This window comes from Mustelus asterias, chromosome 11 (assembly GCF_964213995.1).
Source record: "Mustelus asterias chromosome 11, sMusAst1.hap1.1, whole genome shotgun sequence".
NCBI lineage: Eukaryota > Metazoa > Chordata > Chondrichthyes > Carcharhiniformes > Triakidae > Mustelus > Mustelus asterias.
Genome location: NC_135811.1, coordinates 1,124,442 through 1,152,072, shown reverse-complemented (window position 1 = coordinate 1,152,072; position 27,631 = coordinate 1,124,442). Strand labels below are relative to the sequence as shown.

The following is a 27,631-nucleotide window of genomic DNA, read 5'->3' as shown; positions in this document are numbered from 1 at the left end:
TGTGATGCACAGAGTGTGGGAAATTCATTTTGAAAATCCCGCTGAAATCCCAGCGGGAATTACTCCTGTTTTTACGCGAAATTGGCACTTCGAATTTTTTTGGGAGAATCCTGGCCCGTATCTTAAGGTAGTGAATGTCGCCCAATCCATCACATAAACCATCCTCCCATCCATTGACTCTGTCTACACTTCCCGCTGCCTCGGCAAAGCAGCCAGCATAATTAAGGACCCCACGTACCCCGGACATTCTCTCTTCCACCGGGAAAAAGATACAAAAGTCTGAAGTCATGAACCAACCGACTCAAGAACAGCTTCTTCCCTGCTGCCGTCAGACTTTTGAATGGACCTACCTCGCATTAAGTTGATCTTTCTCTACACCCTAGCTATGACTGTAACACTACATTCTGCACTCTCTCCTTTCCTTCTCTATGAACGGTATGCTCTACATAGCGCGCAAGAAACCATACTTTTCACTGTATGCTAATACATGTGACAATAATAAATCAAATCAAAAGCTACAATGCTCTCAGTAATACAACATCCCCATAAACACACAAAATGTCTGTGGTTAAATACACTCTCCACTTTGAACCTCAAGTGAATGTTTGTGGATTTCTCCTCAGAATGCCTTAACATGATTGTCACGGGAAATATTCCAAACTCCGCTCGCAAAAAACATGCTTTAAAATCTTCTTTTACAATAACGCTTTCCATCAGCAGTTTGCATTCCGAAATCCAGTCCAGGTTTTCAAAATGATTCTTTTAAAGAAAGCTTCCATTTCACTTTTAACAATGAATCCTCTATTCAAATTTTACCATTTACCCTTTAATATTCCTTTGTCTTGACTGTTGTACAAACATTCACAATTGCTTTAACTATAGATTCCCAGACTCCATAAAGATGGCATCAAACCTTTGATTTACCTCTGAAGTCTGTTTCCCAATTTAAATCTGGTTACTGTAACTGTCTCTTTAGGTCAGAACACTTTGTTTACTTTCTCCCCAGAATTCTCCTGAACAATACCTTGGTCTCTGTTCTCTTCAGGAATATCTGAAGATGGCGGAGGTTATATCCCAATTCCTAAGTTAACTGGACTGTATCTGGTTCTTTGGGAAGCCTGCTGCTTTGCCGTTCCCTTGTGCTGTCCAGTCTTTCTTCTGGCAGTGTTGATAGATGTTCACTCCCCAGTATTCTGTCTGCAATTGTAAACAAATTTAGCTAAAAACTAAAACTTCCTACCTTAAAAGGGACCCTGTTGCTAAGCAACCACTGCTACTTCTATTTACACTTCTCTCTGTAACCCTCTCCAAGCACAATAGAAACACAGCTGGAATTGAAACTAATACCCCCCACACACACACATACAAACACATTGGTCCAGCATTAAATTAAACCCACTTAAAATTATACCTTACTTCTAATGTTTACAAATATAAATCCATTAAAACCTTTGTTTTCCTAACATCTGTTTTTCCTGACATTCACATTTTCCCACATTAAACTGCATACGCCAAATTTGTGCTTAACCTGTTTATGTCCCTTTGCAGATTCGTTATATCTTCGTCTCAACTTACCGATATTTGGGCCATTGAGAAATTTAACAACCACGCACCTTAGTCATTGATGTCAATTGTAAACAGCTGAGGACCCAGTGCTGATCCCTATGACATAAGAACATAAGAGCTAGGATCAGGAGGAGGCCATTCAGCCCCTCGAGCCTGCTCCACCATTCAATACGATCATGGCTGATCTCACTGCAGCCTCAACTCCACTTTCCTGTCTGTTCACCATAACCCTTCAAACCCGTTACTAATTAAAAACCTGTCTATCTCTTCCTTAAACTTACTCAATGTCCCGGCATCCACCTCACTCTGGGGAAGTGAATTCCACAGATTCACTCTTTGAGAGAAGTAATTTCTCCCACCTCTGTTTTAAATCTGCTATCCCTTATCCTAAAACTATCACCTCTTGTTCCAGATTGCCCCACAAGAGTAAACATCCTCTTCACGTCTACCCTGTCAATCCCATTTATCATCTCATATCCCTCAAGTAGATCTCCTCTCATTCTTCTAAACTCCAGGGAGTAGAGGCCTAAACTGCCCAATCCCTTGTCATAAGACAAACCCCCAATCTCTGGAATCAATCTAGTGAAACTCCTCTGAACTGCCTCTAATGCAACTCCATTCCTCCACAAGTAAGGGGATCAAAACTGCCCACAATATTCTGAGTGCCGCCTCACTAATGCTTTGTACAGTAGCAGCAACACTTCACTACTTTTATATCCTGTTCCTTTAGCAAGAAATGCTAAGATTCCACTTATCTGCCTTATTATCTTCTATAGGATACAAACCTTCTGCACAAGGGCACCCAGATCCCTCTGCACTCTCAAGTTGCTCTCCATTTAGATAATAAGTTGCCTTTTTATATTTCTGACCACAATGGATAACCTCACATTTATCCACGTTAAACCCCATCTGACAAATTTTAGCCCATTCACCAACGTATCCATATCCATTTGTAAGTTTTCTCTTGTGGGTGAGTCCAGAACTAGGGAGCATTGTTTTAAAATTAGGGGTCACCCCTTTTTTAGGACAGAGATAAGGAGAAACATTTTCTCTCAGAGGAATCTGTGACTTTGAAACTTCTGCCCGGAAGTCTACCATCTCGCTGGCCACGGAATCAGCACGGTGCGGGTCCAACAATGGAAATCCCCATTCAGCTCAGGTGGAAATTTCCAGTCTCGCCCGACTGAGGCTGTAAAATTCTGCCCCCTGTCTCAGAAGACAGTGGAGGTGGGTGATTGAATATTTTTAAGTGGAGTTAGATAGGCAAGGGAATCGAAGGTTATCTACCCCAGACAGGAATGTGGCAATAGAAACACAGACAGATTTGCCATGATCTTATTGAATGGAGGAGCAGCTGGAAGGGCCGAATGGTCAACTCTTGCCCCTATTTTGTAGGTTTAGTATGTTTGTATCAGCTTCTGGGGATTTGTTAACCTTTTATTCCGATCATGTTCTCAGTACCTTTTCCATGGTGATTGTAATGGTATTTAAGCTCCTTCCTCCCTTTTGCCGCTTGCTTTATGGGTATGTCTGGGATAGTCTGGGATAGTATTTGTACTCTCTCCAGTGAAAGCAGATGCAGAATATCTGTTCAATGTATCTGCCATTTCCTACTATTAATTCACAAGACTGTCTCTGGAGGACCTAGATTCATTCTAATTCCTGATTTCCGTTTTAAATACTTGTAGAAACTCTTAATGTTCAACTTTCCGAGCCATCTTCCTCTCAAATTCTTTCTCCATTCCTATTTTCTATTAGTCAGGAACTGTGTATACATTAATGTTATATCAAGTGACATACGGTGTGTTGTTAAAGAATATATGTAGTGTTATATCCAGCAACACACACTTATCATATAATAAATAGTGTCATACCCAGTAGCGCACTGTCATTATATACAGTGCTATATGCAGTAACGGACAATGTGTATTTATATATAGTATATACAGAGGTATTATACCCAGTAACACCCAGAATCTGTAGACTCCACAGTGCCGAAGGAGGCCATTTGGCCCATTAAGCCTGTACCGACTCTCCGAAAGAGCATCTTATCCAGGCCCACCCTGCCCTATCGCCATAAGCCCAAGCATTTAGCATGGCCAATCCACCTAATCTACGCATCTTTCAACTGTGGCAGGAAACCGGAGCACCCGGAGAAAACCCATGCAGACACAGGGAGATTGTGCAGACTCCGCACAGACAGTGACCCGAGCCAGGAATTGAACCTGGGTCTCTGGTGGGTGTGTTATACAATATATAAAGTGATACCTAATAGCTCAGCTTCTCTTAGAATATATATCCCTGTTCATTCTTTAGAAGTTGGCCAGTTTCTGGTGGTTAAAATTGTATCTGCTGCTCTGGATGGAGTCTGAGATTTCTGAGTTTCACTGTGCGTGAACTCTCTCAGCTGCTCACTCCTTGAATGCTGAGTGAGTTCTCTCAATATTGCAATGTACAAATGCTCTGTAATTAAACAGAGGCTGTGTGTGTGGAGTTCAGTCATTGCTGCTTCTGTACAGAGTGCTGTGTGAGTGAGTTGGTGTGGCTGTTTTTCTAAGTGAGTTCTCTTTGGACTGACTCAATCTCCATTGACTCTCATCTCACTTTCCTTTTCTCAGTAACTGAAACCCAGAATAACAAAGCTACAAGCCCGGTGATTGGGAGTGTGGGACTGACCACTCCAGCAGGTCAGTTTCTGGATAACTGGTTTAGATACTCCAATCGAGTGGATCAATACACTGACACCCGGATAAACTTCATACAGTTTGAGAAAACTCTGGTTAGATCCATGCGGAGTGTTGCGTTCTGTTGGGGCTCCCACATCAGCACCATCAGTGGGGTGTGTGCAGTGAGGATCCAGCGTAATGATATTGGGACTAACAGGGTTACGTTAGGGGGACAATGTCAATTTTTATTCCATTGTATATGAAAGATGAACATGAGATGTTAAACAGACGATTAAAGGGTTTGATAGAATCAATAGATAGAAAGTCCTGAATTAGGGAGCAGAACCTTACATTCGAGCCACGGTGTTGAGGTGCGATGTTACGAAGCACTTCCTCACACAAACAGGAGCAGAAATCTGCAATCCTCCATTTCAGAAAAAGCTTTCAAACTCTTCAGGCTGGGTGGGGGGGGGGGGGGGGGGGGGATTGGGGTGGGGGTGCGGGGCATGGGGGGGTGGGCGGAGGGGGGGAGGGATTGCGGTCAATTGAAAATGTTCAACCTAAGCTGATAGAATGTTGTTGGGTAGAATGTTAGACGAAATGGAACCGAGGTGGGGAAATGGAGTTAAGATGCAGATCCGCCATGATTTAGTTGGATGGCAGACCAGGTCCGAGGGACTGAATGGCCTCCTCATTGAAATAAGTTACAACCTGGAAACAGGCCATTTGATCTAACTCAGCCCAGGTTGGCATTAATTGTCATGTGACCTCATGTTGGTATCTCCAGTCATCATGTGGTCAGACTGTCTGAGATCAAAGGTCAGGTGTGAGGTTGAACTGCTGGTTGTGTGTGTCACTTGGCGCAGAGCGATGGGCTTTGCACGGGAATTGGACTGTCCCAGAAGCCAGGAGCGATGGTTTAAGGGCAGCGTGTCTCCACTCACTGTTAATTCCATTCACACTCTGCACGAACTCATATTTTATCTTCTTTCTTGTTGACAGTTCAAGGGGTTCAGAATAATCTCACAGCCACATCTGGCCTGGTCACCAGTAATACTCTAACCCAGACAAACTCCAACTCAGGTGAGTAACGCTCCAATAAACGCAGCACCAACTCTGGTCATGTTAGAGTGCAGTGTCTGCAGCATTAGGGAATAGCAGCTAAACAGGATAGCTGGGAACAGAGTAACCAGTAGCAGCACAGCCGGTCAGGCTGTGACTCTGTCAATCTCCAGTCTGTGTTGAGATCACTGGTCCTCAGTGCCCGAGGTTTAAGGAGAGGTAACAGCGGCCTCAGCACCCACTGCTATTCGCTGTACACTGGCTCCTGATTTCTGCTCTCTGAAGTGACCGAGGAAGCACAGAATCCCTCCGACAATATCCTGTCCCCAGGGTCAGAGCATCCGAGAATGATGTCAGCACAGAGAGGCCATTTTGCCATTCTCTCTACCAGCTCTCTACAAAAACATAGGAACAGGAGTGGGCCATTCAGCCCACCTGCTCTGCCAGTCAATACGATCATGGCTGATCATCCACTTCAGTGTCTTTTCCCCACACTATCCCCACAGCACTTTATGTCATTGTTTATCAGAAATCTATCAATCTCAGTTTTAAACACACTCAGTGACTGAGCTTCCACTGGGCTAGGAGAACTCCAAACATTCACAACCCTCTGTGTAAAGAAATTTCTCCCCATCTCGATCCTAGGCAGCTTCCACTTTAATTTGAAACTGTGTCCCCTGGTTCTAGACTTTTCAACCGAGGGAAACATTTTACCCGCACCGACCACTGTCTATTCCTTTCAGTACTTTATGGTTTCAATGAGATCCTTTTGAACATCGATACTTTCTAATCACTTACCATTCAGCAAATACTCTGCACGTCTGTTCCTGCTACCACAGTAAATAACTTCACAGTTTCCATAGTATATTCCACTTGCTGTGTTCTTGCCCATTCACTAACTCTGTCCAAACACCCCGATAACTGCTTTACATCTTCCTCACAACACACATTCCCACCGAGCCGTGAACTTGGAAATATTACATTTGGTCCCCACTTCAAAATTCTCCAGCCGTTCCTGCGAACGGGATCATCCGGTTTGGCAGATTCCAAACTCCTCCAGTGAGAGGCAGCACCTTCAGGAACTGTGTCCCAGTGAGAGTCAGCACCTTAGCACCTTCAGGAACTGTATCCCAGTGAGAGTCAGCACCTTCAGGAACTGTACCCCAGTGAGAGTCAGCACCTTCAGGAACTGTACCCCAGTGAGAGTCAGCACCTTCAGGAACTGTATCCCAGTGAGAGTCAGCACCTTCAGGAACTGTCCTCGAGTGTGAGTCAGCACCTTCAGGAACTGTCCTCGAGTGAGAGTCAGCACCTTCAGGAACTGTCCTCGAGTGAGAGTCAGCACCTTCAGGAACTGTCCCCGAGTGAGAGTCAGCACCTTCAGGAACTGTATCCCAGTGAGAGTCAGCACCTTCAGGAACTGTCCTCGAGTGAGAGTCAGCACCTTCAGGAACTGTATCCCAGTGAGATTCAGCACCTTCAGGAACTGTCCCCGACTGAGAGTCAGCACCTTCAGGAACTGTATCCCAGTGAGAGTCAGCACCTTCAGGAACTGTATCCCAGTGAGAGTCAGCACCTTCAGGAACTGTCCCCCAGTGAGAGTCAGCACCTTCAGGAACTGTCCTCGAGTGAGAGTCAGCACCTTCAGGAACTGTCCTCGAGTGAGAGTCAGCACCTTCAGGAACTGTATCCCAGTGAGAGTCAGCACCTTCAGGAACTGTATCCCAGTGAGAGTCAGCACCTTCAGGAACTGTATCCCAGTGAGGGTCAGCGCGGTGAGATGGGGTTTAGACAAGGGCAAGTTTATTCTCTTATTAATGCCTCTCTGTATGTCAGTGTTGTCACCATGTTTGTTTAATTCTATTCTTGGTGCTCGGGCTGGCGACTCTGCCTCTGCTCTCACCGATCCAGCAGCACTGGGAGTGCAGAAAAACCTTGTGGCAAATTCCAGTGTGGTGACCACGGGCCAGAGCAGCACCACAGGTTAGTGACTGTTACCCTGGAGACCACTGCACACGGATACCCCAGCAGCCCCAGCACGGATATCCCAGCAAACCCAGCACGGATATCCCAGCAGCCCCAGCACAGATATCCCAGCAGCCCCAGCACAAATATCCCAGCACCCCAGCACAGACATCGCAGCAACCCCAGCACGGACATTGCAGCAACCCCAGCACAGATATCCCAGCAGCCCCAGCACGGACATCGCAGCAACCCCAGCACAGACATCGCAGCAACCTCAGCGTGGATATCCCAGCAGCCCCAGCACAGATATGCCAGCAGCCCCAGCACAGACATCCCAGCAGCCCCAGCGCACGGATATCCCAGCAGTCCCAGCATGGATATTCCAGCAGTCCCAGCACATGGATATCCCAGCAGTCCCAGCACAGATATCCCAGCAGCCCCAGTGCATGGATATCCCAGCAGCCCCAGTGCACAGATATCCCAGCAGCCCCAGCACTGATATCCCAGCAGTCCCAGCGCACAGATATCCCAGCAGTCCCAGCACGGATATCCCAACAACTCTTGGGTCAATTAGCCTCAGGGTGCGTTGTTTGGGTTTTTGGGTGTATTTGTGGGACATGGCCATCGCTGGCTGGCCAGTATTTATTACCCATTCCTCGTTACCCTTGGAGGGCAGTTAAGAATCAACCACATTGCTGTGGCTCTGGAGTCACAAGTGGCCAGACCAGGTAAGGGCGGCAGATTTCCTTCTCTAAAGGATAGTAGTGAACCAGATGGGTTTTCCCGATAATCGACAATGGTTTCATGGTCATCAGTAGATTCTCAATTCCAGATATTTTTTATTGAATTCAAATTCCACCATCTGCTGTGGTGGGATTTGAACCCGGGTCCCCAGAACATTGGCAGCGTTTCTGGATTAATATCTAGCGTTAATACCACTCGGCCAACACCGCCCCTGGGTGTAGGAGGGTGGGGAACGTGTGGAATGGATCAGCTCGGGGCTTGTATCAGTTATCCTCGGGTCACAATGTTTCTCTCCACAGCCGGGACCACGGATGCTGATGACATTTTACGGAAAGATTACAAGTTCCTGCTGCTGGAGAAGGAAAATTCCCCCCCGAAGAAGGACACCGAGCTTCTGATCCTGAGCAAAGACACCGGCAAACTCTTCACCAGCACTGCCGGCAGCTTTTCCCCCGGCAGCTTTACCGGTAATGTTCACACCCACCCACCGGCAGCGATTCCCCAGTCCCAGCCCAGCCGGAGACAGACCCACCCCCCACCCAACCCCCACCCAACCCAACCCCACCCCCACCCAACCCCCACCCAACCCTCCACCCATCCCCACCCAACCCTCCACCCACCCCCACCCAACCCCCACCCAACCCCCACCCAACCCCCACCCAACCCCCCACCCCCACCCAACCCCCACCCAACCCCCCATCCCCACCCCCACCCAACCCTCCACCCACCCCCACCCAACCCCCACCCAACCCCCACCCAACCCAACCCCCACCCAACCCAACCCCCCCCACCCAACCCTCCACCCACTCCCACCCAACCCCCACCCACTCCCACCCAACCCCCACCCAACCCCCACCCAACCCCCACCCAACCCAACCCCCACCCAACCCCCACCCAACCCCCCATCCCCACCCAATCCCCCAACCCCCACCCAACCCCAACGCCCACCCACCCCCACCCAACCCCCCACCCCCACCCAACCCCCACCCAACCCCCCATCCCCACCCCCACCCAACCCTCCACCCACCCCCACCCAACCCCCACCCAACCCCCACCCAACCCAACCCCCACCCAACCCAACCCCCACCCAACCCAACCCCCCCCACCCAACCCCAACGCCCACCCACCCCCACCCAACCCCCCACCCAACCCCCACCCAACCTCATCCCTACCCAACCCCCACCCAACTCCCACCCAAGCCCCCACCTCCACCCAAACCCCACCCAACCCCCCATCCCCACCCAACCCCCACCCAACCCCACACACCCCCACCCAACCCCACCCAACCCCCCCCACCCCCAACTCCCACCCAAACCCCAACTCCCACCCCCACCCAACCCCCCACCCCCAGGCTCAGGGTTAGGGTCAGTGTTAGGCTTAGGGTGAGGATAGGTTATGGAGGTTAAAGTGGTCTGGAGGTTACAACAGGGAAATAAACATTTAGAAAGAGCATTACGTAGGCAAATACTAGAACAAAACACAAGTGCAGAATGCAGATTCCTGACAGCTAAAACCTTCACCATATCTCCGCCTGATAAAAGTTCAGTCTCCTCACCCTTCATCCCCATTGCCCTCTGCGACCCCTCAGCCTCTTGCCCCCTGCAACCCCCTCAGACTCTTGCCCCCTGTAACTCCCCCTACCACCTTGTTTTTGGGTGTCCAGATCACCAACAACCTGTCCTGGTCCCCCCCATGCCGACACTATGGTTAAGAAAGTCCACCAACACCTCTATCTTCTCAGAAGACTAAGGAAATTTGGCATGTCCGCTACAACTCTGACCAACTACCTTGCATTAAGTTGATCTTTCTCTACACCCTAGCTATGACTGTAACACTACATTCTGCACTCTCTCGGTTCCTTCTCTATGAACGGTATGCTTTGTCTGTATAGCGCGCAAGAAACAATACTTTTCACTGTATGTTAATACATGTGACAATAATAAATCAAATCAAATCATCCCCTCGCCTGCTCATCCCTGAATTCCCCTCCAACCCCTTGCCCCATGCACCTCCTTCATTGCTTTTGCCCCGTGTCCACTCAATCTCCGCAACCCCATTGCCTCTCACTCTGCTCTCCCCTCAAACCCAGCACACTCTGAGCCCTTTCAACCCTCTCATCTCCTGCACCCCCTTTCCCCCATCCCCTGCCCCTCGCTTGCCCAACCTTCTGCAGTCCCCATCAGCCCTGTCAGTCCATTGCGCGCACCCATCTCACCCTCTTTCCTGTCTGCTCCCATATCCCTGCACCCTTCAATCCCCTGCACTATTCACACCTCTGAACCCCATTGCCTCTTTGCCCCCTCACGTCTGCCCCTCCATCGTTCCCCTGCACCCACTCGACCTTGTGCTGCCTCACCCCCTTTCACCCCTACGCGCCCCTCAGCTCTGCATTCCTTTTGTCCCCTGCACCCCCTCCTGCCCTCTGTACCCCCCGTTCACCCTCTGGCCGCGCTCTTGGCACATGCTGATGGTGTCACAAGTGGAATGGGGGAGGTTAATGGAATGAAGTGTGGTCTTCCTGCTGTGAGACTCAGCGGGTTAAACTGATCCTGGGTTTATGCCTTTCAGCATCAGTGACGGATGGTGCCTTGAAACAAGGGCATGTGCTTTCCAGTGACATTGCATCAGGAGTCAAGGCTCAAACCAATGGTAAGTAGAGGATAGAATAGACGAAGCAGGGAATCGGTGCCCCCAGCTGCTGGGAGGACCAACAGCAATGGCTAAGATCCCCAGTATGTACTGTTGTATTTCACAAACTGGTAACTTGTTGGAAATTAATCATTTTGGAGTTTAGTTAAAGCTTCAATCTCGATCTGATTCTCTCTCGCCCTCTCAGTTTCTCTCTCTCTGTTTGACACTTTCTATCTCTTTGTTTCTAACTTTCTCTCTATCGCTCTATCTGACACAGTCGGCTGTTTCCTGGTGAAATCAGTATTCCTGTTTCTGTTTATCCAGCAGGTTTGAAAATGTCAACTAAGGACAAGGCCACATACGCAGGTCAGTGAACAAGCCCCACTGCCACTCCTGTGGGAATAATACCCGACAAAGCCAAGCTGAAGGATTGGGTGAAATGCAGTGACAGTTCGAGGCTCAGTGGCTGTCGATGTAGAAAATGCTAAGCCCTGTTTGTAAATTACACAATGATAATGCACAGAAAGAGGGGCAGTTAGCCCCTCATGCCTGTGACAGCTCGATGAAAGAGCTAGCCAATTAATGCCACACCCCATTCCTGTCCCATAACCCTACGACCTTTCCTTCAGTATTTACCCAATCTCTCTTTTGAAAGTTACCGTTGAATCTGCTTCCACCTCGCTTCCAGGTAGGTTCCAGATTACAACTCGATCACAACAACTCGATCACAACAACTCTCCTCCCTGCTGCCTCTGGTGCCTTTCACAATTATTTTAAGTTTGTGTCTCTTTGGTTACCAACCCTCCTGCCACTGGAAACATTTTTGTCTTATTTTCTATCCAAGCAAATCATGATTTAAAACATAGGAATTAGAAACTAGGAGCAGGAGGAGACCATTCGGCCCTTCGAGCCTGCTCCGCCATTCATTCTGATCATGGCTGATCATCCAATTCTATAGCCTGATCTCGCTTCCCCCCAATATCCTTTGAACATTTCGCCCCAAGAGCTATATCTAATTCCTTTGTAAAAATATACAGGCCGGGATTCTCCGGCCATTCACGCCAGCGGGATTCTCCAGTCCCGCTGCAGTGAACGGAGATTTGGCTGAGTGCCAAATTCCTGGCTTGCACCGTTGGCTGGACATGAACGGCCGGATAATTCTGGCCACAATGTTTTGGCCTCAACTACATTCTGTGGTAGCGAAACGCATAGACTCACCACTCTCTGGGTGAAAAAAATATCTCCTCACCTCCGTCCTAAATGGTCTACCCTGAATCCTCAAACTGTGACCCCTGGTTCTGGACACCCCCCACCATCGGGAACATCCTCCCTGCATCTACCCTGTCTCATCCTGTTAGAATTTTATAGGTTTCAATTAGATTCCCCCTCATTCTTCTGAACTCCAGCAAATATAATCCTAACCAACTCAATCTCTCCTCATACATCAGTCCCGCCATCCCCAGAATCAGCCTGGTAAACCTTCGCTGCACTCCCTCGAGAGCAAGAACATCCTTCCTCAGAAAAGGAGACCAAAACTACACACAATATTCTCGGTGTGGCCTCACCAAGGCCCTGTATAATTGCAACAACACATCCCTGCTCCTGTACTCGAAACCTCTCGCAATGAAGGCCAACATGCCATTTGCCTTCTTTACCGCCTGCTGCCCCTGCATGCTTACCTTCAGTGACTGGTGCACAAGGACACCCAGGTCCCGCTGCACACTCCCCTCTCCCAATTTACAGCCATTCAGATAATGATCTGCCCTCCCGTTTTTGCTACCAAAGTGATTAATAGTACATGAACAATAGTACATCTCCAACCCTGCCCCTTTGCCTGTGAACTCGGAAAGACCCATCCTGTGGCTGTGTTGGAAATGTGATCACATCTCCTCTGCCTCTCTTTGCAGAGATCCGATCGAGTGAGGAGGATTTGGGCTCCATCCCCTCCTGGTGCTCCTGCTGTCGCTGCTGCAGCTGGTGGAAGTGGCTGCTGGGATTGCTCCTGGCCTGGTTACTGCTCCTAGGCCTTCTCTTCGGCCTCATCGCATTGGGTGAGTGCGGGTGGGGGTGGCGAGGGGAGGGGGTAGGGAACAGGAGCTGGAGGAAAGGCAGAGACTGGGGGCCAGGGGGAGGCAGAGATCGGAGGTGGCACCGTGGCACCTGTTAACACTGGTTAGCACTGCTGCCTCACAGTGCCAGGGACCCGGGTTCGATTCCTGGCTTGGGTCACTGTCTGTGTGGAGTCTCCCCGTTCTCCCTGTGTCTGCGTGGGTTTCCTCCGGGTGCTCCGGTTTCCTCTCACAGTCCAAAGACGTGCTGGTTAGGGTGCATTGGCCATGCTAAATTCTCCCTCAGTGCACCCGAACAGGCGCCGGAGTGTGGCGACTAGGGGATTTTCACAGTAACTTCATTGCAGTGTTAATGTAAGCCTACTTGTGACTAACTAATAAATAAACATTAAACTTCAAAGCTTTGAACTTTAAACTTGAAACTTTAAAACTCAATCTTATCAGCTCTGGGACATCTCTGCAGGAGTCCCTCAGGGGAGTGTCTAAGGCCCAACCATCCTCAGCTGCTTCATCAATGACCTTCCCTCCATCATGAGGTCGGAAGTGGGGATGGTCACTGATGATTGCACAATGTTCAGCACCATTCGCAACTCCTCAGATACTGAAGCAGCCCATATTCAAATGCAGCAAGATCTGGACAATATCCAGGCTTGGGCTGATAACTGGCAAGTAACATTCATGCCACACAAGTGCCAGGCAATGATTGTCTCCAACAAGAGAGAATCTAACCATTGTTCCCTTGACATTCAATGGCATTACCATCACTGAATCCCCCACTGCCAACATTCAGGAGGTTATCATTGGCCAACAGCTGAACTGGACTCACCATAGAAATACTGCGGCTACCAGGGCAGGTCAGAGGCTGGGAATTCTGTGGTGAGTAACTCACCTCCTGACTCCCCAAAGCCTGTTTCTTCACTCTCCCTGGGTCAAAATCCTGGAATTCCATCCCTGACAGCACAGTGGGTGTACCTACACTCCAGGGCCTACAGCGATTCAAGAAGGCGGCTCACCACCACCTTCTCAGGGGCAATTAGGGATGGGCAATAAATGCGGGCCAGCCCACACCCCGTAAATGCATTAAAAAAGTATGGAGGAAAGTCCAGCCCTATGTCTGGGTGTTGAGGGAGTGGGCAATGCCCTGGGGGTTGAGGGAGTGGGCAATGCCCTGGGAGTTGAGGGAGTGGGCAATGCCTTGGGGGTTGGGGGTGGCTGGTCTGGTTTGGGTCGGGCAGGTGTGGGCTTTGTTTCAGGTAATCAGTTTGCCAACTCCGATTGGATGCATTCCTGGAGCTTTGATCGCTTCCTATTTTTCCCAACTCCAACGCTTTATAATGATGGGACTGAAGTGTTGAAGGGAAACAGACAATTTATCGGAATGCGCCAGGAATGTTACTCCCTGCTTTTCTCACAGCAGTGCTGAGGACATTAACCTTCAATTCCTGTAGACTCCTGGGCAATCCGGGAGAGTTAGCAACCCCCTGCCTGCTCTTCCAATCATTCCTGAACTGTCTCCTGGTTGGATTGTGTTCAGATTGAGCCCAGGTTAATCTACATGCCTCTCACCTTACAGCGGACGAGGTGAAGAAGCTGAAATCCCGCGTCAACGCGCTGGAATCTGGATCGAGATTTGAGAAGCAAGTTGCTCGGCCAGACCAGTTTGCCTCTGTGAATGGTGGGTCTGAGACCAAGCTGGACACAGATTCTTGGAGCTCAGGAGATATCAAGCGTGACCTATGGAGCCAGATCGAATCCAAGTTACAGTCTGCGCAATATCGAGGTGAGAGCATCGTGCTGGGAAAATAGGCAAAGTACTTGGTGTTGGGTGGATGGATTAAACGCTGTGATACTTCCTGACCAATAATGTTCAGGCAACAAGAGACCTTCATCAGCACAAAATCTCTCTCTTCGGAAATCTCTTTCATCCCAAATCCCTCAATCCCAGTATATCCCCACATCCTTCAATCCCAGTATATCCCCATATCCCTCAATCCCAGTATATCCCCACATCCCTCAATGCCACCAACTCCCCATATCCCTCAATCCAGGTATATCCCCATATCCCTCAAACCCAGTATATCCCCATATCCCTCAATCCCAGTATATCCCCATATCCCTCAATCCCAGTATATCCCCATATCCCTCAATCCCAGTATATCCCCATATCCCTCAATCCCAGTATATCCCCATGTCCCTCCCTTTTTATTGTCCCCTCATCCCAGTTGTACCCTCAACTCAACTATCCTTTTAGTGAGAGAGTTCTGCCCACCTGTCTGTCTGTCTGTCTGTGTGGGCCACATGGTTAGAGACACAGTATGAGGTAGGGCAGAGACAGACGACTTTGAGTGATCCATATCGGCTCCACTGAATGTTCTGGATTGGGAATTATTTTTAGTCAGCAGACAGTAAATGTTCTTTAAAGGGGAAGTGGTCGGACTGATGTTCCTCCTTTCTGCTACCCAGGACTGAATCTGTTTATCTTTAATTACAGACTCGGTGAGAGGAGCACAAGGTAAGTAACCAGTATGATGGGGCTTTAATTTTATTGGGATTTTCCCAGCCGGCTGGTAACAGGCTGGGATGGATTGGGGGCGGACGGGGTGGGAATGGGGGAAGCTGTGTTGTGAGGGTTCTTCAGCGCATCCTCACCTCCTGGGAGGGCGGTTCAGGGACCAGGGGGATGGGCAGCCAATTTAATTAATTATCAACTAAATTCAGCTCCATTTCTGTGACTGTGCCGCACTGTGTAGCTGACAGTGCAGTCCCCGCTGCGCACACTGACGGTCACCGTGAGGCCAGAGGGCCACTGGGCTCCAGTGCAGTCCCCGCTGCGCACACTGATGTCACCGTGAGGCCAGAGGGCCACTGGGCTCCAGTGCAGTCCCCGCTGCGCACACTGACGGTCACCGTGAGGCCAGAGGGCCACTGGGCTCCAGTGCAGTCCCCGCTGCGCACACTGATGTCACCGTGAGGCCAGAGGGCTTGGCAGTATGTCTCTCTGATTCTATGTACTGGGGCAGCATGGTGGTACAGTGGGTTAGCGCTGCTGCCTCACAGCTCCAGGGACCTGGGTTCGATTCCGGCCTCGGGTCACTGTCTGTGCAGAGTTTGCACGTTCTCCCTGTGTCTGTGTGGGTTTCCTCCGGGTGCTCCGATTTCCTCCCACAGTCCGAAAGACATGCTGTTAGGTGCATTGGCCAGGCTAAATTCTCCCTCAGTGTACCCGAACAGGCGCCGGAGTGTGGCGACGAGGGGATTTTCACAGTAACTTCATTGCAGTGTTAATATAAGCCTACTTGTGACTAATAAATAAACTTTAATCTTTGTCTCTGACGTGTTCCTTTAACTCTGTGTCCCGGAGTGTGACAGTGAGATTGTGGTCTGTTCCCTCATGCTATTCCCTTTCCATATTTCCAGGGTGTTGTAGCTGAATGGAGAGGGAGAGGGGGAAGGAGGGGGGGGCAGAGGGGAGAGGAGGGGGGGGGGCAGAGGGGAGAGGAGGGGGGGGGGCAGAGGGGAGAGGAGGGGGGACAGGGGGGAGGAGGGGGGGAGGGGGGGTTGGGGGGGAAGGAGGGGAAATTAAAAGGGATGAGATGAGGGAGGGAGAATGAGTGTTGCGAAACATTGGTGCCATGAGATTGCAGAAACCACCCCTTTAATCACAGCGTCCTGTAAACATGGACACAGATATTCTGGTTGAAATTGAACCTGTGATTATTCTTCACTATTCTGGCTCTGACACGGACTGCAGCTTTGGAAGTCACACGCACACAGTTAAACATGTGAAAGAAAGTTCCTGTCAGCTCCTCTGCGGGGTAAACTACTGAATACTGTGGCTGAATAGAAATCACTGATGTCACGAGAACTTGCCCATTAACCTTCTTAGCCTGACTATAAAACCCGGGAAAAAGTTATACTGTGTTCAGTGAGGTATAACTGGATTTCTAATACACACTGAACGACAGTGAAGAAAGTTATCCCCAATTGCAACGGGATCTTGATCAATTGGGCCAGTGGGCTGACGAATGGCAGATGGAGTTTAATTTAGACAAATGCGAGGTGATGCATTTTGGTAGATTGAACCAGGGCAGGACTTACTCAGTTAATGGAAGGGCGTTGGGGAGAGTTACAGAACAAAGAGATCTCGGGTACATGTTCATAGCTCCTTGAAAGTGGAGTCACAGGTGGACAGAGTGGTGAAGAAGGCACTCGACATGCTTGGTTTCATCGGTCAGAACATTGAATACAGGAGTTGGAATGTCTTGTTGAAGTTGTACAAGACATTGGTAAGGCCACACTTGGAATACTGTGTACAATTCTGGTCACCATATTATAGAAAGGATATTATTAAACTAGAAAGAGTGCAGAAAAGATTTACTAGGTGCTACCGGGACTTGATGGATTGAGTTATAAGGAGAGGCTGGATAGACTGGGACTTTTTTCTCTGGAGCGTAGGAGGCTGAGGGGTGATCTTATAGAGGTCTATAAAATAATGAGGGGCATAGATCAGCTAGATAGTCAATATATTTTCCCAAAGGTAGGGGTGTCTAAAACTAGAGGGCATAGGTTTAAGGTGAGAGGGGAGAGATACAAAAGTGTCCAGAGGGGCAATTTGTTCACACAGAGGGTGGTGAGTGTCTGGAACAAGCTGCCAGAGGCGGGTACAATTTTGCCTTTTAAAAAGCATTTAGATACTTACATGGGTACGATGGGTATGGAGGGATATGGGTCAAATGTGGGCAACTGGGATTAGCTTAGGGGTTTTAAGAAAAAAAAGGCGGCATGGACAAGTTGGGCCGAAGGGCCTGTTTCCATGCTGTAAATCTCGATGACTAAATTCATAACTACTCACGAACAGCCTCTCTGACCCAGAAAACCCTGTTTAATTGTAATAAAATTCAAACGACAATTCTTTCTGTTCTATCTCCTTTCACCAGGTGAACCAGGGATTAAAGGTGAGCTGGAAAACTTCCTTTTATTTGTAACTGTTTGCTCCTCTTCATGCTCCAGTTTATGGCACTCTGTTCATCATTCACGTTATTCTGGCTGCTTGCACCTCACTAACTCTCACTGCCTGTCTCCTCTCTCTCTACCTCCCTCCCTCCCTCCCTCCTTCCCTCTCTCCCTCCCTCGCTCCCTCCCTCCATCCCTCTATCTCTGCCTCAGTCTCTCTCCATCTCTCTCCCCATCTCCCCTCTATCTCTATCTGATTCGCTCTCAATCCCACCTACCCACCTTCTCCGATATCACTCATTCCTCCTACTCAATCGCGATTAAATCTGATTCTTTGCCCTTTTGGAAGTGCATTACAGAGCATCTTAACTCGCTTTCTCTGCCTCTCTCCTATACTTTCCAGTCTGACTCTTCCACCTTCCCTCAATCTCTTTCACTTTCTTTTGGTGGGTCTCTCTCATCTCTGAAATTGTGCTAATGTTTTCTTTAATCTGTGATTATTTTTAAGGTGATCCAGGATATCCGGGAATTCCAGGTAACTTTAATTTTTGCCAAAGTGACTCGTACAGAACACAGTAACCTCAGGAAAATGAAATAACCAATCAATAGGCCTCATTCTTTTCAGAAATCAATCTCACTTACCCTCCTCATCTGTATCCCTAAATCCCCCCTTTTTCCAGTATCTCTAAATCCCACCTTCTCCCCGTATCCCTAAACCCCCCCCTCTTCCAGTATCTCTAAATCCCACCTTCTCCCCATATCCTGAAACCCCGCCTTCTTCCAGTATCCCTAAACCCCGCCTTCTTCCAGTATCCCTAAACCCCGCCTTCTTCCAGTATCCCTAAACCCCGCCTTCTTCCAGTATCCCTAAACCCCGCCTTCTTCCAGTATCCCTAAACCCCGCCTTCTTCCAGTATCCCTAAACCCCACCTTCTTCCGGTTCCCTCCCACAGTCCAAAGATGTGCGGGTTAGGTGGATTGGCCATGATAAATTGCCCCTTAGTGTCGGGGGACTAGCTAGAGTAAATGTGTGGGGTTACGGGGATAGGGCCTGGGTGGGATTGTGGTCGGTGCAGACTCGATGGGCCGAATGGCCTCCTTCTGCACTGTAGGATTCTATGATTCCAGTATTCCTAAACTCCACGATTTGACCCTGAGATCGAGAGGCTGTGATTATTTTGTGGTGAATGAAGTAGCAGCTGAGGACAGGTAGGAGGCGATACTGATCACAGTCTGTGCAGCACACACACTTACAACCTGGTGTAGAGTTTAACCTCACTCGCAGCTCCAGACACACTGGGCGATTTTACCGACTCGTCCCACCGGCCGATTGGCATGGTGAGCCGGGAAGATTGGGCAAGGGGGGAGAAATCAGCTTTGCACCGGATTCTTGCCTCGTGTAATCTTGTCGCTCCCATTGCGGCAATTAAGGGTGCAAAGCTAATTTCAATATGCATTAGCTGATTTAAATGTAATTAATGAGTCCCGGACGCTATCAGCGATGTCCAGGGTGGAGACTGGGGGATTGCGGGGGAGCGGGGGGTCAGCGATGTCTAAGGAGGAGACTGGGGAATTGTGGGGGGGTGGTGGGGTGAGGGGGCGGGGGTTGAGGTGGGGGGGCAGAGTGGGGGGGGGGGCGGGGGCAGGATGGGGGGCGAGGGGTGGGGTGGGGGGTGGGGTGGGGAGATGTGGGGGGCCGGGGTGGGGGGGCGGGGCGGTGTGGGTATCTCCCAGTATGCCATGTTCACTATGAGCAGGATTTTCAGGCCACGCTTGCCCCAAAACCAGATAATCCCGCTCGAGGTCAGTGAACCTTTCCATGGTTCGTCCTCCCCCACCTGCTGCGATTCCCGTGGTGGGCGGGACAGGAAGTTCCCCCCCTATGTGCACACGTGCACTGGGAGGTCTGGGCGCCCGTGCAATGATGCTCCTGGAACTCGGCAGCCGGCTTCCCGGTGAGAATAGGCTCCGCCCCCTCCCCCTGCTGGCGAGAATCACAATTGGGCTCTTTTTCTCTATTGCGTCTAGGAGCTCGTCCAAAAAATCAGCGTGAATCTCTCCCATTTTCACGCTCATTTGTCACTTAGAACGTTTTTGATAAGATCGCCCCCAAAAACCTTCAACCAGTTAGTCAATCTAGTTAAGGATCACGCTCACCCTTGACCTTCCGATATCATACAAAGGTAGAAATTTTATTCTGCAGTTAGGGAGGCACGAGAGACAGTCTCCAGCTTTGTGGCCAGACTTCACTGCCCAACTGCTGGTGGATGGTGAGCAGTAATGAGAACCTTTATGAGCTGGTCTGTGGGTAAAATAACCGGGAAACCCGTGTGATTATTTATTTAATATTCCTTTACAGGTTCCCATGGTTCCCCCGGACAGGAAGGTCAGCGAGGCCAGAAAGGAAACGCGGGTAAGGCCCAATGGGAGGGCAGGGGGAGTGATTGACCAACAGGGGGAGGAGGGGTGGCGGGGGAGAGGTGTTGGGGGGGGGGTGGGGGGGTGGCGGGGGAAGGGTGGCAGGGGAGAGGTGTTGGGGGGGTGGGGGGTTGGCGGGGGAAGGGTGGCAGGGGAGAGGTGGCGGGGGGGTGGGGGGTTGGCGGGGGAAGGGTGGCAGGGGAGAGGTGGTGGGGGGGTGGGGGGGTGGCGGGGGAAGGGTGGTGGGGGAAGGGTGGCAGGAGAGAGGTGGTGGGGGGGTGGCGGGGGAAGGGTGGCAGGGGAGAGGTGGGGGGTGGCAGGGGAAGGGTGGCGGGGAAGGGTGGCAAAGGGAGGGGTGGCGGGGGAGGGATGGCGGGGGAGAGGTGTTTATTGACCAATGGGGGGGAGGGGGCTATGGTGGGGATGGGTAACAGTGTGAGGGGCGTGGGGGGCAGACATGGAACAGGGGGAGTTATTGACCAATGGAGGGACCGGTGCGTAGTTATTGACCAATGTGGAGACGAGGGCTATTATTGATTAACTGGGGGATGGCGGGTGTTATTGACCAATGAGAGGACAGCGGCTTCTAACTAACGTGAGAGTGGGGGCATTTTATTGACCAATGGGAGGATAGAGAGGAGTTTTAACGAATGGGAACACAGAATCAATGATGATTGGTCTATTTCTTGTTTGATTTCAGGTGAACCTGGGGAGAAAGGTGCAAGAGGACCTCCCGGTGACTCTGAGTCATCAGCGAGGGGTAATAAGGGAGAGAGAGGTAAGAGGATGAGTAATAACTCAGCTACACCCTAACTACCTCGATAGCTCCATGGTTACGGTAACAGTCCTGTTTTCACAGAGGATGGTGACAGCTCCATGCTGTTTCAGTCCTCACGGTAAGCCTGAGAGAAAGGGGAACCAGACTGGCTGGCCTCCACCTGGGCCTTACTGACCCCATGACTGCGGCACCGAGTTCCTGCTGCATTCCTCTGCTGCATTCTCTCCTACTGGATGGTGCACAGAACCAGAATCCCATGAAGAGAGGTTCCTGGACTGTGTCCATACGACCCCTGCTCTTGACAATGCCAGGGGTTATGGGGTCAACTCCTAGATTCACACTTGATTTGATTTGATTTATTATTGTCACATGTATTGGGATACAGTGAAAAGTATTGTTTCTTGCGCGCTGTACAGACAAAGCATACCGTTCATAGAGAAGGGAAGGAGAGAGTGGAGAATGTAGTGTTACAGTCATAGTTAGGGTGTAGAGAAAGATCAACTTAGTGCGAGGTAGGTCCATTCAAAAGTCCGACAGCAGCAGGGAAGAAGCTGTTCTTGAGTCGGTTGGTACGTGACCTCAGACTTTTGTATCTTTTTCCTGACAGAAGAAGGTGAAGAGAGAATGTCCGGGGTGCGTGGGGTCCTTAATTATGCTGGCTGCTTTGCCGAGGCAGCGGGAAGTGTAGACAGAGTCAGTGGATGGGAGGTTGGTTTGTGTGGTTTGGGAGACACTTATCGGTTTTGGGAAAATTATTCTAGTTTTGGGAGTGTTGCTGGATTACTAGACACGAAGGATACAGAGGGAGAATTGTAATTGAAAAATAGGGAAAGCCTGTTGAAATAAAGAGCATTTCCTGCCTTCTGTGTGAATCCAGTTGAAGAGAATTTCCAATCCTCCTGGCCCAATGGAATTCTATTGGTTCTGACTGTTTCTCCAGTTGGTGGGGTCAGAGGTCAAGCGGCCTGGGTGTGATTTGGTCTCATTGTCTTTGCTTAGTTTGAACATGCTGTTTGTTTTTTCAGGTGAGCCGGGACTTCCCGGACTTCCAGGACTACCCGGAATGAAAGGTATGAGTGAGGAATACACCTCAGAGAGAGGCTGGGACTCTGCACAAGCACAAAGCTGGCATTAGTCTCACAGAGTTTGTTCATGGTGTAGACAGGCGATTATGGAGAGGGTGATGAGAGAGAGACAAAGAGTTCAGAGAGCGATCATAGAACAGGGAATAAGGAGCAACTGCAAAATTATAATATTAGGAAGCATAAAAAGAAACAGTGATGTATTCTACAGACACAATAAATACTGAACTAACCACCCAATAGGAAAAAAACAGTTCAGACTAATATTCTCATTTCCATCTTTGCTGTGGTTTTCCACCTGGGCAGCAGGCCAGAGTCACTGAGGGGTCTACGTGACAGAGTCACTGAGGGGTCTACATGATAGGGTCACTGAGGGGCCTACGTGACAGAGTCACTGAGGGGTCGACGTGACAGAGTCACTAAGGGGTCTACATGATAGGGTCACTGAGGATCTACGTTATAGCGCCAAATCCTCCGTCCTCACTGGCAGCGGTAGCGGGGTGTGAATGGCTGGAGAATTCCGGCCAATGTTTCCAGTTGTGGAAGAGAGCAGAACTAGAGTCTACAAATAGAAGATAATCAGTAATAATCCACTGGGGAGTTCAGGAGAAACATTTTCGTCCAACGTGGGAGAATGTGGATCTAATCAGGATTATCCAGTCAGATTCCGAGCCTCCTCTCATACTGAGCAGTTTCAGAATGAGTTTACACAGATGAGAAGCTTCTTCAGTGTGTGTGTCTCAGACACAGTGCGATTTCACTCACCTTCTGTATCCTTCACAGGAGCGATTGGAATGCAAGGTTCTCAAGGTAATTTGTATGTCGAATTCTTTGGAAAGATGTTGTAGTAACAGCACCGATTCTCGCCCCAAAGTGGCATTGAGTGGGAGAGTGTAACACACAATTAGGCAAAGTGTCTGCTACCATTGGCAAGGCCACACAGTCACTGATTATTAGAATGGGTTTTAAAGTGGCCGGTACTTTAACATTAAGTGAATTTCTGGCTGTGTAATCAGTCAGCCAGTTCCGCTTTTCCCATCTTTGACGGTCACTGTATATAAACCATGGCTGCTTTTGTAGAGGAACAGGGAATTCTCCCAGTCTTATCCAATATTCTTCCAATTAACACCAGCATATTATTGGTAATTTGTCCCATTACCCTCCTTACCAACACAACAGTCACTGCACCACACGGCTTTCATTGGCTGTGACACTCTGGGTCATCCTGAAGATGTGGGGGATTCGTTCTGAATGTAAGTTCTTTCTTTCTAATGTGATGAAGTTCAGTTTAATGATGACAGCCTCGTAATATTTCCTGTTCCCTCTGACGTGGGCCATCGGTTACGGACAGGAAATGACCATTTCCCAAGAGTCGATGTGGGCTCAGGAAGCGTTTGTTGATCAGGGGAGTAACCATGATCCATGAAGTCAGGAGGAGAATCCAGTGTCGCCACATTGAATCCCAACGTCAGCCTCTCACCTTGCTCTGTCTGAGCACGATTCTAAACCCCCCTAGCATTGCATGGAGCTGGCAATCCCAGCAACTGAGTGAGAACCTGGCAGGAGAAGGATGTGAGGGGAGATTAGCAGTAATTTCTGAATACTAATGCAGGATTGTTACTTTTCCGTAGGTCCACCAGGATCTTCAGGGTTCAAAGGAGATGCTGGCTCTCCAGGTCTGAAAGGTAAGCTCCCAGGAAGCTCTAACCAGAAAGCAGTCAATGAGGTGAGGGTTATTTTTGCAAACAGACAAAGATGAGATGTGAGCATTCGAAAGGTAGAATATTTCTTAATGGAAAGTAACCTCTATTTCAGTGAATGATTATGAGCTGAATGTTTCTAACACGATTCCTCCATTCAATTTGATTATCGACATCCACCACGTCCAATTCATCCTTCAGGAGGCATTGTGACAAATGGCTGACAGCCCTGACACTGCCAAACGCACTGACACCTCAAATCCTTTCAGAATTTGCTTATTTATTTGTGCCATGACCAATTAAACCCAACTCAAAATGAGACAGACCGATAAAATTCACTTCACCTGCTCCCAATCCAACTCAGATTTGATTTGATTTATTATTGTCAGATGTGTCAGTATTCAGTGAAAAGTATTGTTTCTTGCCATATACATTCATAGAGAAGGAAAGGAGAGGGTACAGAATGTAGTGTTACAGTCATAGCTAGGGTGTAGAGAAACATCAACTTAATGCAAGGTAAGTCCATTCAAAAGTCTGACAGCAGCAGGGAAGAAGCTGTTCTTGAGTCAGTTGGTACGTGACCTCAGACTTTTGTATCTTTTTCCCGAAGGAAGAAGGTGGAAGAGAGAATGTCCGGGGTGCGTGGGGTCCTTAATTATGCTGCTGCTTTGCCGAGGCAGCGGGAAGTGTAGACAGAGTCAATGGATGGGAGGCTGATTTGCGTGATGGATTGGGCTACATTCACGACCTTTTGTAGTTCCTTGCGGTCTTGGGCAGAGCAGGAGCCATCCCAAGCTGTGATACAACCAGAAAGAATGCTTTCTATGGTGCATCTATAAAAGTTGGTGAGAGTCGTAATTCGACACATTGAGCTTAAAATCACCCAGTTTAAATCAGCCTGAGAGAGCTGAACAAAATTCAGCTTTTCCCAAAGGCAGTGGTGTAGTGGCATTGTCACCGGACTGGTAATCCAGAGACCCAGGGCAAGATCTGGGGACCCAGGTTCGAATCCCGCCACAGCAGATGGTAAAATTTAAATTCAATAAAAAGATCTGGAATTAAGGACCTAACAATCACCATGAAACCATTGTCGATTGTCGTCAAAACCCATCTGGTTCATTAATGTCCTTTAGGGAAGGAAATCTGCTGTCCTTACCCGGTCTGGCCTACATGTGACTCCAGAGCCACAGCAATGTGGTTGACTCTTAAATGAAGGATGGTTAGGGATGGGCAATAAATGCTGGCCAGCCAGCAACTCCCATGTCCTGTAAATTAATAATAAATAAAATCAGTTTTCCTCAGCCTGCCATAAGTAAAATCGAATCATAATTTGGCGCGGTGTGATGCTGCACAAAGTATTAGTGAACCTCCATGAATATCACAGGGGAACAGCAGACACCCCAGTATAAAACAACTCAGTACAGCACAATACAGCGAGACCCAAAATCACTCAATATAATCACATCCATTCATTACAACACAATCCCATCAACATTCGGTTAAGATAAACCTTTGCAAGACACCGATTAGATCCCTTTATAATGGTGCCAAATTTCCCAATCGTCAGTTTTGGTGTGATCCAATTCTCTATGAATAACCTCACAGCAAACTCAGGATGGGATGAAAGCATTATTCACACACATTGAAATATGGAAGGAGGATAAAAACATGGCCTCCTTTTCATTCTACAGAAATGGTGTGATAGAGAAAGAAGGGGTTTACAGGGCAAAGGTCGCAGAGAAAATAATGATTGTTTCAGATGAGTCCAGAGTGTGTTCTTTCATAGAGATTGGCAGGTTGAAGACTGAGGCTGGATAATTCACTCTTCCATTAGGAATCCCTGATGGGATGGACATGTAGAGAACTTAGCCTTGTAGTCAATGTTTTAGAAGTTCAGAAGTCTGGGGGAGGGGGGGCAGGCATTTAAACCTTCAAATTCGACCAGACCAAGTAACGTTGGCAGATTTCCTTCCCTAAAAGACATTAGTATGAAGCAGACCATGGTTTGTTCAAAACCATGAAGGATTGGATCTGCAGGATTGGTGGAATTTAGAATGCTTGGAAGCTGGAAAGAGATTCAATAGCAACTTTCTAAAAGGAATTGGATCAATACTTGAAGAGAGGTAAACCTGCATGGCTATGGGGAAAGAGTGAGAAAGTAGAACTAATTGAATAATTTGTCCAAAGAATGGCGTTGTTCTGTGCTGCAACATTGTACAAGGGCAGTCTCACTCAGGCCAGAATGGCAGGAGAGGCCCTTCATTCACTTTAATTACCCGCTTAAGGGTCTCAATTGCAGCAGGGCAGGAAGAACATCTATGTACCTTCTGTACTTTCATCAGTTTCTGTTTTGTAATAACATATCTCAGTTACATGGGGAAACGCTGTTGGCCGATGGCTAGTGTTCTGATAACATCAATGCAGCTTTTATTGATGGTTCCTTTGTGTCTAAGGTGCCTGTGTGTTTCATTAGCTTGTGAGTCTTGTTCTTGTGAAGTGTTTGCAGCAATTCCCTGACATTGTGAACATCCCTTTCTGCTCCAGGTGATCGCGGATTGAATGGCCTCCCTGGAGTTAAAGGTACAGAGTCGGATTTAATGTTACAGCAATCAATTGGTCTTTTGCATTTGTTAAACTTTCACTGACTGTGAGTGATTTCCTGTCAAGATCAGCCCTACATTCCGGATTATTTTAGTTTTATTGTCTATAACTATTCCCTAATGTTGTAATTCCAGGTGATACTGGAGAGCGGGGTTCTCGAGGGTTACAGGGTAAGTAGTTTTTTACGGGGGAGACATTACGAGGGTCACAAAGGTACCAAGTTCAGTGCCGTCACTTGCCCACAATGATACCAAGCAGTAATTAAAGTTCAGTGACCATCCTGAGGTTCCTTAGGTCTGAAGGTGCCAAGTTCATGTCCAGAGGATGCTTTGAACTGTTTAGAAAAACAGATGGTAGTGGATATGCTTCGACTTACCTCAATGTCCCACAGTTGAAAGAGTAAAGGGAATATGTTGCCCCCCCCCCCCGCCCCCACCAACCGCAGGCCCATCGTGTGGCTGGTGGGCTAGCAATTAGGGTCAGCAACACTGATTGGATGTATTCATCATATGACTTCCCAGCACGGTGGCACAGTGGTTAGCACTGCTGCCTCACAGCGCCAGGAACCTGGGTTCAATTCCCGGCTTGGGTCACAGTCTGTGTGGAGTTTGCACGTTCTCCCCGTGTCTGCATGGGTTTCCTCCGGATGCCCCGGTTTCCTCCCACAGTCCAAAGATGTGCAGGTTAGGTGCATTGGCCATGCTAAATTGCCCCTTAGTGTTAGGGGGGCTAGCTAGGTTAAATGTGTGGGGTTATGGAAATAGGGCCTGGGTGGGATTGTTGTTGGTGCAGACTCGATGGGCCGAGTGGCCTCTTTCTGCACTGTAAGGATTCTATGGTTCTAACCATTGGCTCTTGCTGTTGGTTGCTTGGTAACCTGTCTTCCCGGTGCATTACCTTCCAGCCAATGAGAAAATGAAACACGCTGCTACTCAATATGGGGAAAACTGATGTGATTTACCTTGGAGTAGCCAGTGCCCCAGTGTTGTTTATTGTTTGGGCTTACTCACAACAATGTTTAGGACTAAGAGCTTTAAACTGGGGATTCCAGGAGTGTGGGAGAGTCTTATTGCCGATCATTCTTTCTGCTCTGAGGGAGGTGATGGAGCACGGCCTCAGAACTGGGATTCTCTCCCCCAGCCCCAGGTGACCCCAGCAACAGAGAAGGTTTCTACTTGGTCATAAGATCTGAGCAGGAAGAGTACAAATGCTCTCTAACTGCACTAATGGCCTTTCCTTGGCTCCTTGCAGGTGAACCAGGTACCCGTGGATTGCCTGGGGCAATCGGAGAACCAGGGCAGAAGGGATCAATTGGTGAGTAATTCAATCACATCGGAAAGATCGGAAAGGGATGGGTTTTTTGTGGGGATGTGGGGAGTAGGCTTTTTGCGCGGGA

The 27,631-nt window shown here is 48.9% G+C and overlaps 1 protein-coding gene across 1 annotated transcript in view; it reads left to right on the top strand.

Moving 5' to 3' along the window:
- Positions 1-27,631, top strand: part of LOC144500302 (uncharacterized) — a 138,081-nt gene that overhangs the window by 38,557 nt on the left and 71,893 nt on the right. The window contains exons 12-30 of the mRNA XM_078222989.1: positions 4,185-4,253; positions 5,235-5,315; positions 7,209-7,277; positions 8,303-8,470; positions 10,572-10,652; positions 10,959-11,000; positions 12,542-12,685; positions 14,277-14,483; positions 15,195-15,215; positions 17,641-17,658; positions 18,165-18,191; positions 20,016-20,069; positions 20,775-20,852; positions 21,878-21,922; positions 22,718-22,744; positions 23,566-23,619; positions 26,179-26,214; positions 26,370-26,405; positions 27,487-27,549. Of these exons, the coding sequence (XP_078079115.1) occupies positions 4,185-4,253; positions 5,235-5,315; positions 7,209-7,277; positions 8,303-8,470; positions 10,572-10,652; positions 10,959-11,000; positions 12,542-12,685; positions 14,277-14,483; positions 15,195-15,215; positions 17,641-17,658; positions 18,165-18,191; positions 20,016-20,069; positions 20,775-20,852; positions 21,878-21,922; positions 22,718-22,744; positions 23,566-23,619; positions 26,179-26,214; positions 26,370-26,405; positions 27,487-27,549 (1,320 nt within the window). The remainder of the gene's footprint in view (positions 1-4,184; positions 4,254-5,234; positions 5,316-7,208; positions 7,278-8,302; positions 8,471-10,571; positions 10,653-10,958; positions 11,001-12,541; positions 12,686-14,276; positions 14,484-15,194; positions 15,216-17,640; positions 17,659-18,164; positions 18,192-20,015; positions 20,070-20,774; positions 20,853-21,877; positions 21,923-22,717; positions 22,745-23,565; positions 23,620-26,178; positions 26,215-26,369; positions 26,406-27,486; positions 27,550-27,631) is intronic.